The sequence below is a fragment of the Arachis ipaensis genome, chromosome B6 (genome assembly GCF_059453495.1).
Source record: "Arachis ipaensis isolate K30076 ecotype BB chromosome B6, ASM5945349v1, whole genome shotgun sequence".
NCBI classification, from domain to species: Eukaryota; Viridiplantae; Streptophyta; class Magnoliopsida; order Fabales; family Fabaceae; genus Arachis; species Arachis ipaensis.
The window spans coordinates 11,023,096-11,035,318 of NC_142441.1; the positions used below are offsets into that span (position 1 = coordinate 11,023,096).

The window sequence follows — 12,223 nt, forward strand, 5'->3', positions numbered from 1 at the left end:
TTCAAATAATTATAATATCATGTATTTATTTACTAATATAGCAAGTTATTTATAATATCATGGTAAATTGGTAATATTATGTATCGCAAGTTATCAATAGTATCATGTATTAATTTACTAATATAGCAAGTTATTTATAATATCGTATATTTATTTATTGATATAGCAAGTTAACAATATAGCAAATTATTTATTAATATAGCAAGTTATTTATGTTATTTATAACATCATGTGTTTATTTACGAAAAAATATTAGACAACAAAATTTATAAAGTCATGGTAATATTCTATAATAATAATAATATAAAAGATTAGCAAGAATTAGCATAAATAAATTTATTATGAAAAAAATTTGCATAATAATTAACAAGAATGAAAGTAGTAAATAATTGAATTGACAATTATAAATAGTAATATTTATAACTTATGCTTTATTATTGATAAATGGTATTTATTATTAAATAATTTAATATAAAAAGATTTGATAGAATTATAATAAATTTAATTATTACATAAATTAGTAAATTAAATAGCAATAATTAAAATTTTTTTAGTAATATTAAAAATAGAAATAAAAGAAACGAGTAAATGAATAATAATGAATAAGAATTTATTCATTTTAGAGAAAAAAAAATAGACACCAAGACACGACACCTCCCTTTTGATAGTTAGAGGGAGAATTGGAGATAGAGATTTTTTATACTATCCAAGTATCAAAATTAATCTTTAAAAAAAAATATATGGTTATTTGTTTTCAAAATCGAGGGAATATTAAGTTATTAACATGCAGGTTTTGAAACAGAATTTATTTTTTAGGCACTTTTAACAAAAATCAAAAATAAAAATCTGTCCTCTTTGTACGTGAGGGACAAAATATCGGATTTCTCGGCTGCTCTTCCCGGTTTTGTAATTTTGCGCTTGCACTCTGCACTCTCATTCTCAAACACATTCCATCTTTCGTGTCCCTTTCTCTTCATTCCCCCGATTCTGTTTTCCAGATCAGTTTAGCAGGTAAAACGTCTCTCCCTCCTCTCTCTTTCTCTCATTTATTATTATTATTATTATTATTGTTATTATGATTATTATATTTTTTTAATTTACCTTTATTAATAAATATTCATTGTTTGATTTTCGTTCGATTTCTTCTCATTGATGCCCACAGTGTCAGTGAATTTGATATTCTCACATTCTCACATTGAATCAAAACTGTGCGTCTGAAATCTGAATATACTTGACTCTTCACACACATAACGAATCCAACAGTGCTCTCGTTCTAGTTTTAGTTCTACGGCATTTTGATCCTACAAAATTCCCACTTGATGCTTTGCTTGCTCTGAATTTCGTAAAAGCAAACAATGGCTCCAAATTTATATAGATAATCAATGTGCACTCTGGATTCTACTCTTCCAAATTTGAGTAATGCACTATAGTTGATTGATTTTCCTTGCTTTTTCAATTAACCTAGTGATCCTGCGGATTGTGATATTGAGGTGCATGTAAGTAATATTCATTCCAGAGTCTATTTTCATATCTCGTATCCGGTAGAAAGGAGTATGAAAGGGAAAGTTTCAATTGAAATATGTGCTAGACTGCTAGCTATGGATTCAAAAAAAACTAAAATAAAAATGTTATTTATTTTTGGAAATAGTTATAAGTTCAAGTGTAGAAGATATTACTAATGATTGCTTGATTCCAATAGAGTCTTGAAAACGGGAAAACTACTTTAGCTGGGTTTAGTAAGTTTTACTTTCTCCATTTTTCCCTCATACAAGTTATTTGATTTCTCATGATATCCCTCAACTTGGCAGAAGGACTAATCTATTGGAAACCCGAGGTCTAGTTAAGGGTTTGTCTCTGACCAATGGGTTGTACCTCATTCAATTTATATTTACATGGGTCCTTGAAGAACAATGATTGCTTAATGAAGTTCATTTTATCATAATGATAATAAGCAGGGATCAATGACTAGCTTTGTTTTGTCTAAATATGCTTGACATAATAGATTGCATTGGGTTTTGCAGGGTAGGTATGGCAGTCATGCCAATGATGACTAGGCAGCATGTGCTGACCTACGTCTACCTTCTACTTTACATATCTCTTTCATCGGGAGTTATTCTGTACAACAAGGCAAGGGATCGCTGATATGCCTGATAAATTCTTCCATTTATTCATTTTTGGTTATTTATCTTCTTACTGTAATATATTCTGCTCAACTCTATTTCCTTTTACAATGATCTTTGGTTTCTTGCAGTGGCTCCTCTCCACATTGCACTTTAATTTTCCATTTCCAATAACGCTCACTATGATCCATATGGCCTTTTCTGGTTCAGTGTCCTTTTTGCTTATTCGTGTTCTTAAGGTATGAATTTGTTGGAGCTTGTAATGTCATAGTTATGACTACCTTTCTCTTTATTTCTGTTTATGTTATTTTGTTCACACATTGCTGCTAAATTCTTAACATGCATTATTGAGAATGTAACAGAATTAACTAAATATTTTTCTTCGCTTTTTCCCTCCCACTTCACTGGTGCAGGTTGTATCACCGGTTAAAATGACATTTAATATGTAAGACTTCTACACACATCATGTTTCACATTTCTATTAATATTTTTGGCTTCAACAAAATGTCTGTTTTACAGATATGCTACTTGTGTGGTCCCTATAAGCGCCTTCTTTGCAGCAAGTCTGTGGTAAGCAATATGTCTGGGAGTGAAGATGTAATTTGACCAAAAGCCACTTATAGGTTGTAATGTGGGTGTGTTTGCACCTTAGTGGTCCCCCGTATTCAATTCTGTATTTCATTCTATTGACTGTAGTTGATTCATCAAAAATTAAACAAATTTTTAAGTTAAAATACCGTTAAACATTTAATCTATCTATTTGATAAGCTTGCTGTCACATTGTAGACTTCATTGCTTAGTTTATTGTATATTGGCTTGATTACTTCATTGTCTATTTAGGTTTGGGAACACGGCATATTTATACATTTCAGTGGCCTTCATCCAGATGCTTAAGGCCCTGAGTAAGTTAATTTCTATTTTTCTCTCCTTGAAAATACCTTCCCCCAATGGATGATCCTCTTTCTTTCTTTCTTCTTTTTTACTAAACTTTAAATTTACAGTGCCAGTGGCAACATTTCTCACGGCTGTTGGCTGTGGGACTGAGAAATTAAGGTGTGATGTATTCACGAACATGGTGCTGATCAGCTTTGGAGTAGTCATTTCCTCCTATGGGGAAATTCATTTTAATGTGCTTGGTACACTTTACCAGGTCACAGGAATAATTGCTGAAGCTTTGAGGCTGGTCTTAACTCAAGTTCTTCTCCAGAAGAAGGGCTTGACACTAAACCCAATTACAAGCTTGTATTACATAGCACCCTGCAGGTAGTTTATTTTCTGGTATATTGGAATGCCCATATACCACTAATTGTATGTGGGAGGAAAAAGAGAAATATAACATTTTGCTCTGTGGAATGCTTGTGTTGTTTTTTATATGTAATAATTGCAACTGTTACTAAATTTTTCAACTGAAGGAGATATTATTGCTTTTATGTTAATCTCAGTCATTAACTTCTGCAGAAACGCCTGTGAAATTGTAAATAACTTCTCTGCTTATTCTGTGTTGGATCCTGGTTGAATGTTACTTTATGATGCACTTATATTGATCTGGGAATGCGAGTTGTAAATAACTTCTTGCTGAGTAATGATCACATTCTATGCAGCTTTGGATTTCTTTTTATCCCATGGTATATACTTGAGAAGCCTGAGATGGAAGATCCACATCTGCAGTTTGACTTCTGGATTTTTTTTACAAACGCTCTTTGTGCTCTGGCATTGAATCTGTCAACATTTGTGGTGATTGGTAGAACCGGAGCAGTAACTATTCGAGTGGCTGGGGTTTTGAAAGACTGGATACTTATAAGTCTTTCAACTGTCTTATTTCCTGAATCAAAGATTACTCCGCTTAATATCATTGGTTATGCTATAGGTAAATGCTTCTTTGTTGAAAACAGATGATAGTAATTTAAATTTCATGTTATCAACAGATTTCTATTTTGTCTCATTAGTGAATTCCTTTTGAATGTGCAGCTCTAAGTGGTGTTGTTTTTTATAACTACCTGAAGCTCAATGAAGTACGCATATCTCAACCTCCGCCCCAAAGTATTCAAGATGACTCAGCTAAGGTCAGCCATTGTGTATTTTTTTTTTTTTTAGATCAATGAAATATGGGATATTTAACTGTCCCTGGCTTTGTTGTCTTGGTTGAAAAAACTACTAGGTATTTCTCTATATTCTGTGAATTATCAGAATATTAAGGTGTTTGCTTTGACGAAGTTAGGAGTGAGAAATTGAACAAGTTCTATCCATAATAACTAAAATTTCGATGTAACTTATAAAATCTTTTGATATTAAGGCTTTGAATGAATCAATTAAATTTACGATTTAAGTCTTGTTATGATTTCATGTTTTACGTGTTTAATTTACTTTCACAATTTTACTTAAAATGATTTTCTCTACCTAGGTTCTATCTTATCCTTTAACGAAGAATATTTGTTTATTCAACTGTTTGTTCTTTGCCTTTCTGAATAAATACAGGAGGACCTACTCCTAAGCGAGAAAAAGGCAGATGACGGTTTGAACAGCAATGACAGGACCTCATGGAATGATTCTGTTTATGATAATGATTTTGACGAAGAAGCACCCTTAATGTCGTCTAAACGGATATCTCATCCGCATCTTGGAAGAAAGCCAGCTTAGCAGCAATGTAGCTTTGAGGCAAAGATCATGTCATCTTAGGGTTTAGAGGCAAATTGATATCTCATCTTGGAAGAGCGCAGAGAAACCAAATCATACACGCAAAAGATCATACACGCCTCCTTCCAAGAGAAAGGTAACAGAGAAGAGAGAAAACAAAGCGGAAGAACTATACATATTCTTTTAGCAGAGTTGAATATTTTTTATGTTCAAAGTATTCATTAGTCAAATGATTGATTCTTGTATAGGCTTGATTTGACTATTGGTTCCCAATTCCCAATGGATCTCATGACTCTAATTGATGATTATTGAGTTAGCAGTTATAGCCAATATTTTAATCTATTTTATTTTTTTCAGTTTACTTTGTCATTGAAATTACCCTAACTTATTGTTGATTTTAAAGTTTCTCTTTTTTTTAACAAAAAAAATTCTATAGACTTTCAAATTTCAGTGCATGACATTGTAGGTTGATAATACTAAGAAAAATGTTGGTCACAATATTTTTTTTCCTTATATTTGTCTTGCGTTTGGGTTAATAATGGCTAATGTTTTTTCTACTAAAAATGTTAATTTCTAACATTTCTCATATTAAAATTATTTTTTAATATTACCTATTTAAACATTTAATGAGTTTAATTTTAATATATTAAAAGTATATTTTTTTTAGCTTTATAATCTAAATAAATCATTTTGTAATTATTTTTCAAGCATTGAATATACAAAAATTGTTTTTACCAATATTGTCACATTAGTCAATATTAGTAAAAGTAATTCTTTAACTTTTTTATTTTAAAATTAATTTTTAATAGGTAAAAGAGTCAACTTCAAAGTTCAAACAATAACCAATGGTGTTTAAAAAAAAAAAAAACCCAAGAAAAACCAATAACTAACGGTGTGGAATTCGGTACAAATTTAAATTCTTACCGTCAACGTTAGTAAAATGACAGCTCTATTAAGCGGTTAATCCCTCAGAAATGCAAGGAACCGCGCCAATGACTGCTGAGGCCACCACCTCCAAAGGCACCGTGCTGGCTCGGTCGCTCAAGGAGGCTGAAATGCAGTATTCGTCGGCCAAGGTATCAGTGTGGTGGGACATAGAGAACTGCCCTGTGTCTCGTGGCTGCGACGCGCATTCGATCGCAAAGAACATCAGTTCCGCACTGGTTCGCATGAACTACTGCGGCCCCGTCTCCATCTCAGCGTACGGCGACACCAACCGCATTCCATCGTCCGTGCAGCACGCGCTCTCCAGCACCGGCATCTCCCTCAACCACGTCCCCGCAGGTACGCCTCATTTCTACCACTTCGTTAAACCCTAGCCTCCATTTTCTTGATACAGATATATGTAATCTTTTTCTTGTTATATCTTCAACGTGTCATACGCGATATAGAAAATATTTCAAACTGAAAGATTTGTTTATATTCTCTGTTGAAGAGGTATTTGGAGTAATGCTGATGTTGTGTATTAAATTATATACTTCTTGAGCATGGAATGTGACTTGTTAATGTTTAGTGTGATTAAGGGTGCATGGTGTGTGGTTTTTGATTCTGTTTTGGATTGTGTGAGAGGTTTGGATTGGTTTGGTTTCATTCTAGGTGTGAAAGATGCAAGTGACAAGAAGATTTTAGTTGATATGTTATTCTGGGCGGTGGACAACCCTGCTCCTGCGAATTATTTGCTTATTTCCGGAGATAGGGACTTCTCGAATGCCCTGCATCAGCTGCGCATGAGAAGGTACAACATTCTTCTCGCTCAACCACTAAAAGCTTCGGCGTCCCTCACTGCTGCTGCTAGGAGTGTGTGGCTCTGGACTAGCCTTTCTGCCGGTGGGCCACCACTATCCAGTGGCAGCTCGTCAAACATTGCAAGTAATACCCAAAGCTTTAGTTCTGAAAGGGTTCAAAACCGTGTTTCTGAACCGTCTCAACCAAGATTCAAAGAAAAATACACCAACTGCGATGCAAGCCAATTTCCGGAGAGTAAGACTAAGAACAATCATTGCTCTAATCCGGAACTTCCACAGGCAAAGTTGTTTCCCAGGGCTCCCCATGAATTCTTTTGTAATAAGCCCAACATCGCAACTATTAGTTCTGCACTTAGTCTTCCAAGCCACCAAGACCACTCAAAAAGCAGTGGTAGTAACTCTAGTGGTGGAATTCCTCATGATTCACAGAATAGCTTTTTGAGGCAAAACAACCTCCATGATCATCAGGAATCTAGACAAGATTATAGAATAAGTACTAGTCAGTCGCCTAATGTTGTCAGCTTAACTACATCAACAGAGCATAATCCACATGCCAGCCAAGCATCGTGTTATGAGAATGTGGACAAGGGGTCTTCTCGTAATTGTGAACAGTCTAAAACTTCTTTGTCCAGCTTCATCCCTAATACCAGTTCTAGCGATACCTGGGGAGCTAAATTTCTACGACCACCTTCTGAGTACGACCAACATCTTATAGGCTGCATTCTGTTAACTTTAGACACCCTGAAGGCTGAAAAGGTTATGCCTACTCACGGAAATATTTCTGATTGCATTCGATATGGAGATGTGAGATATCAGACAATGGATGTCAGGAAGGCTTTAGATTGTGCAATAGAGCACGGAATGGTAGTAAAACAAAGCATAGGTTCATTGAATTTTTATGTTAACAAAAATGGGAAACTCTGGAAGTGTGTGAACCCTATAGGTGGTTATCCTAATGATTTCTCAGACGCAACATGGGCTAGAATACAGCAATTCCTTTCTTCACCAACTGGAAAATCGTCAATTTTGGCATCCCGTTGCAGGTAGATATTTGTAAATTTTCTTGACCTTACCGCACTCCTTCGTATACATCAGGAGTCCATTGATGAGAAGGGGCTGGGGAAAGCTTGAACCCAATTCCTACGGTGATGAATATAGCGCAAACCAAAGAGAATCATGACTTTGAGTTGTACCAAGTGGGAAACCAAGCGGATTTATTTTTTGTCCCATAATTCTCCACTATTTTACATAAAATGATATGCCCTAGTTGTGCACTTTGTTTTTTTACCTTCTTGGAGAAAGCTTTATCACTAATATATTTATACTATTTTCGTTTTTGTTAGATATGAAGCATCGCTTATTCTTAGGAGATCATGCATGGAAAAGGAGGTTTTAGGTGATGTACTTAAGATTCTGGAGATGATAATCTCGGTCAAGAAGTGGATTATACATAACCATTCCGGGGAGTGGCAGCCGATTACTATTACACTTGAGCAGAGTTGAGATGATGTAGAGAGTAGTTCTCCTGGTTCTGGTGTTAAACCAGATCAAAATCTGCTTAACGTCAATGCTTGCATACACATACACACAGAGATACATACAGGCATATAGTTAATGGAAGGAAAGAAGGTTGGATAGATCAAATGATCAATATGAGGTTTCTTTGAAAATCTGTGGAAAACCGAAGACGCAGGGACGGCATACATATTATGAATATAAATATGCCGTTGATCAAATTTTGCTTTTATTAGGTTAACCCAATTGTGTAGCATCGGAGTTGAACCAAATATCTGAGGTTAGGAAGATGTTCCCTTTTTTTTCTTTTTTTCTTTTTTTTTTTTATGAAAAATAGAAAGTTAGTGGGATGAAAAGATGATATTTTCCTCTATATACCAAACTATGTTGGTAGTCTCAAATGGTTATAGAAAATTGTAGTTTAGACGATTAAGTGCTAGGCCCATCTCAAATCGTCGCTTTCACATTCAAATTTTTTTTCAAGTTGCTTCTCTCATCACCATTGTTCACTACATTTTTAAAACACGTCTTTGTATGTATATATAGAACAGAAAATTTTCCTAGAATTAATTAAGGCTTTTGAAATTATTTTACTCTTTTAACTAGTCATATGCAAAAAATCTTCTATTAATAGGTGTGATGATATGAAAAGTACAAAAGCAACATAGATACTTGTTCCGAAGCTTATCTAAAACCAGAGTGATTTGGGTTTGGATGCGAGATTCAGATGCCTTTGGGTGTAGTGTCCGACGTCTTCTCTTGCAGGGATGAAGTCGTTCAAGTTCCTTGTGAGGAGGTGGATGTGGTACCTGTAAGGAATTTTTATGTTTAAGTTAGCATGGGTTTTAAGCAGGTTTTTAGTAGATTGGAGTTTGAAAAATATTTGAGAATATTTATAGGTATAGAGGTAGGGGTCAATAACCACCATTAGAGTAGTTTTACTTTTGATGATGGATTAGTTACTTCCTTTTGTTAAGACGGGTATTAAGATCTCCTTTCTAGATGAGTAGGCGTTGGTTGAGATTCATCTTATTTGAATAAGTTGGGTCAAGTTGGCGCCGCGTAGACCGACCTTTATGAGGTCGGGTAGATCCCAGAGTGTGATTTGTACTTTTGCTCTGTAGACTAAACTTCTAATCATTTTGGGCCTGTCTAAAGTGTGATATGTTTCATTTCAAATCGTTTAATTGAAATGTGGCTACTTAATCTTTTTTTCATATAACTCGTTTAAATATGAGCTATTTTTAGGACTTCACAACTTGCTTACTTTAAGTCCTTTTAAAGCATCAGATCATCTTTATAACCATCAGACTTAGTCGCTTTATCAATTGTGCCTCTACTCGAGGTCGAGTTTTATGAAGTCGGATTTGAGCAATCAAGCGGATCGGATTATCAAATGAAACCTTTCAATGATTTGTTCAAATCATTCGATTCGAGTTGTTTCTAGAGTGATAAAATTTTATACGACTTGTTTTTAATACAAATCGCTTAGAATATATGGTTATTTTTTACTCGATTTCGTTCAACTCATAACATTGAGATGTTTTAAATCATCAAGCCATATTATAACCATTAGACACCAATTTGAACCTCGTCGCTTTATCCGAGCGACCATTTAAAAGATTAGCTTGTAATTTTCGCGCTTTGCTGAGCATAAATTGGCGCCTTAGGTGAAGGGATTATATGCTTATTCCCTCCCCTTTCTAGTTTTTATAAGGTTGCCATCCTTGTGTATGATCCAGCTCGTTTTTTCTGAGCTGTTTTAATTGGAGGATAGTTTTTACGTTTCAAAGTTCAAAACGCTTTTACCGTCCTTCTATTTCTTTCTAACTCTTTTCTGTACGAGTCATTTGGTTGGAGGATTGTTCTTACGTTTCGATTTTGTTCAAAACGTTTGCAATCCTTTCTTTAGGGCTTTATCATCTTTGATGACATGCTTTAACTTGCATGCTTCTTGCATGCATCTGACTTGTCATTTTCGACTTTCTCCTAACTTCGCTTGTTGTACGAGTTTGCGGGTTATAAGATTGTTTTTATGATTTCGATTTCACTTCGATTTGTTATACAATCCGTCCTTGAACTCGGATCTCGTCGCTTTAAGTCGGAAAAGGTGTGCATCAGGAGTAAGGTTTGTTTTCTAGCTGTAGTATCTCTGCAGTTGTAGACATGGCGCGATCTAGGTAGATCATTTTCGAGCAATTCGAAATTTTTGTATTAGTTCTTTCCCAAGTCTTAAGTGACTTTTTTGGGGTCTTTCTATTTTGTTACCAGATGTTCATTGCCCGATTTTGGCTTTATATCATTTTGGATCAAGACGAGGTCGCTAGTGGAGAAACTTCTTTGTATGACATTCTTAGTGTATTTCATAGCCATTTTTATAAGCTCCTTCTTGAGGTCGTACCTCAAGAAAGAGGTTGATTTTTTCTCTGTAAGCTTGGAGGTTTTCAACCAAATTATAGAGTTTGATCCTTGAACTTTCTTCATTTGTCCTCATTGGGATTATTGATTCAATGTCGTGGGCAGGTAGACAAGATGATTCCCCATCTATGGATTAGGGGGTTGTCCAATGTATCTATTGTAAGAACCGCAACTAATCAACCGGTTAATTAAGTGATTAATTCCCAAATTAGATTCCAAAAAGTTAGAGTGAGAATTTGAGGATTTAAAGGTGATTTTCAACTGTCGGTACCACACGAAAAAAAGTGAAAACCGTCAAAAACCTTAGAAAAACATTAGATGGGCCCAAGCCCAACATATATAAGCACTTAAGTGAACCCCTTTTCACTCACAAAACACAACACATACAGCAAAAAAGAGAAGAGGGAGAGGAGAAGAGATAGAACACTATTCACTCTTTACTTCAATCCATGATATCTTGAGCTACGGTGCTCCGATTCGCGTGTCGTCAGCGGCTACGCGAAGCTTTTGCCGAGCCCGTCAATTCTATCTAAACCTTTTGGTAAGTTTCTCGAAATTCCTCTTCCCTTATGCTGCCCTAAGATTTCGAGTTTGATGAGTGATGATCTTGAGGAAACCTTGTATTTTGGTTGTTTAGGTGCTACTCCTTGGTGAGGAAATATTGGGTTCTAGCCCAATTTTCAGTAAATGAGGTAGGTTCTCAAGAACCCTAGTAAAATGACTAATTTTGGGTATTAGATTTTGATTTATGTGATATATGTGGTGTTAGCTTGGATTTTGGAGCTTGTTGGTGCTTGTCGGAGATTCTTGGTGGCCTAGATTGTGGTTGAAAGCTCATTTGGTGCTCATTTAGGGTTTTGGTGTATAAGGAAATCGGCCAAGGTATGGTTTCGGTTTCCTCTATGTAGTATATAATATTCATGGACACTTAGGCTAGTGACCTATAAGATAGGTTGGATTTGTATGGTTGTTGATGATAGTTGGTTGAAGTTGTATGCTAAATTGATGATGTTCTGTTGGGAAATGACGATGTTGAGTTATGATGTTTGATGACTTGAATGATTGTATGTGGTTGGATATTGATATAAGTATGAATGAAATTGATGATGAGAATTGATAGGAATAAATTGATGGTTGGTAAATGTGTGGGTGGAACAATTGAGCTTAGTGTCATATATTTAGTGTTTGATGATTAAGAATGGTGCAATATGATTTAAAAGGGTAGATTGTGCTGGAAATGGAAGTTTGGTATTGATCTAGTTGGATGTGGTTTGTGAATTTGGTAAAATTGGTACATGTAAAAGTTGGATAAAAAAGAATTTTTGGTGAACTTTGCCTAATCATAACTTTTTCCTCGGTTTTCAAAATTTGATGAAACTTGTCTAGAATTAAAGATCTTTGAAAATCCTTTAAATCGATATAAAGTTTGTGAACTTTAGAATTTTGTAAAAGAAGTTATGATCATTCAAAGTTGGTGTTAAAAATATGAAATTCTGCAAAGTTGCAGAATTTTATGATTTCTGATATGTGCGCACGCACAGCCTTGTGGGGACGCACAACCATACTGGGCACTGTTACCATACTGAGAACCTCCAGTTCTCATACCATATTTCTGTTGTATTTTTCAGATGCAGGTCGCAACCCACCTCGGTGAGTTGCTTTGGATGGTGACAGAAGTGGATGATCTTGGATTCTTTTGGAGTCTTTTTGGCTTATTTTGTTTATATATATCTCCTTTTGTATTTTGTTTTGCCTAGAGGCTTGTATTTGAGAGAACAAAATTTGTATAAG

General features: G+C 35.0%; 2 protein-coding genes across 5 annotated transcripts; both read left to right on the forward strand.

Moving 5' to 3' along the window:
* The first annotated feature begins 856 nt into the window (after positions 1 to 856).
* On the forward strand, positions 857 to 5,084 carry LOC107646580 (putative sugar phosphate/phosphate translocator At3g17430). 4 transcript variants are annotated; one of them, XM_088489516.1, is made up of 11 exons: positions 1,352 to 1,496; positions 1,809 to 1,846; positions 2,022 to 2,127; positions 2,252 to 2,359; positions 2,534 to 2,565; positions 2,640 to 2,690; positions 2,961 to 3,022; positions 3,122 to 3,383; positions 3,722 to 3,987; positions 4,089 to 4,183; positions 4,596 to 5,084. In XM_088489516.1, exons 3-11 carry the CDS (start codon positions 2,029 to 2,031, stop codon positions 4,755 to 4,757), a joined length of 1,137 nt encoding a protein of 378 aa, XP_088345642.1. In that variant the 5' UTR covers positions 1,352 to 1,496; positions 1,809 to 1,846; positions 2,022 to 2,028; the 3' UTR covers positions 4,758 to 5,084. The 4 variants fall into 4 exon arrangements, with proteins under 4 accessions (XP_016206243.1, XP_088345642.1, XP_020959596.1 ...); XM_016350757.3 differs by lacking the exons at positions 1,352 to 1,496; positions 1,809 to 1,846 and adding an exon at positions 857 to 1,011; XM_021103937.2 differs by lacking the exon at positions 1,809 to 1,846.
* On the forward strand, positions 4,786 to 8,501 carry LOC107646579 (uncharacterized). Its single transcript, XM_016350756.3, has 4 exons — positions 4,786 to 4,890; positions 5,727 to 6,038; positions 6,351 to 7,542; positions 7,843 to 8,501. The coding sequence occupies exons 2-4, from the start codon at positions 5,729 to 5,731 to the stop codon at positions 8,000 to 8,002; spliced, it is 1,662 nt and encodes a 553-aa protein (XP_016206242.2). The 5' UTR covers positions 4,786 to 4,890; positions 5,727 to 5,728; the 3' UTR covers positions 8,003 to 8,501.
* Positions 8,502 to 12,223: the final 3,722 nt, after the last annotated feature.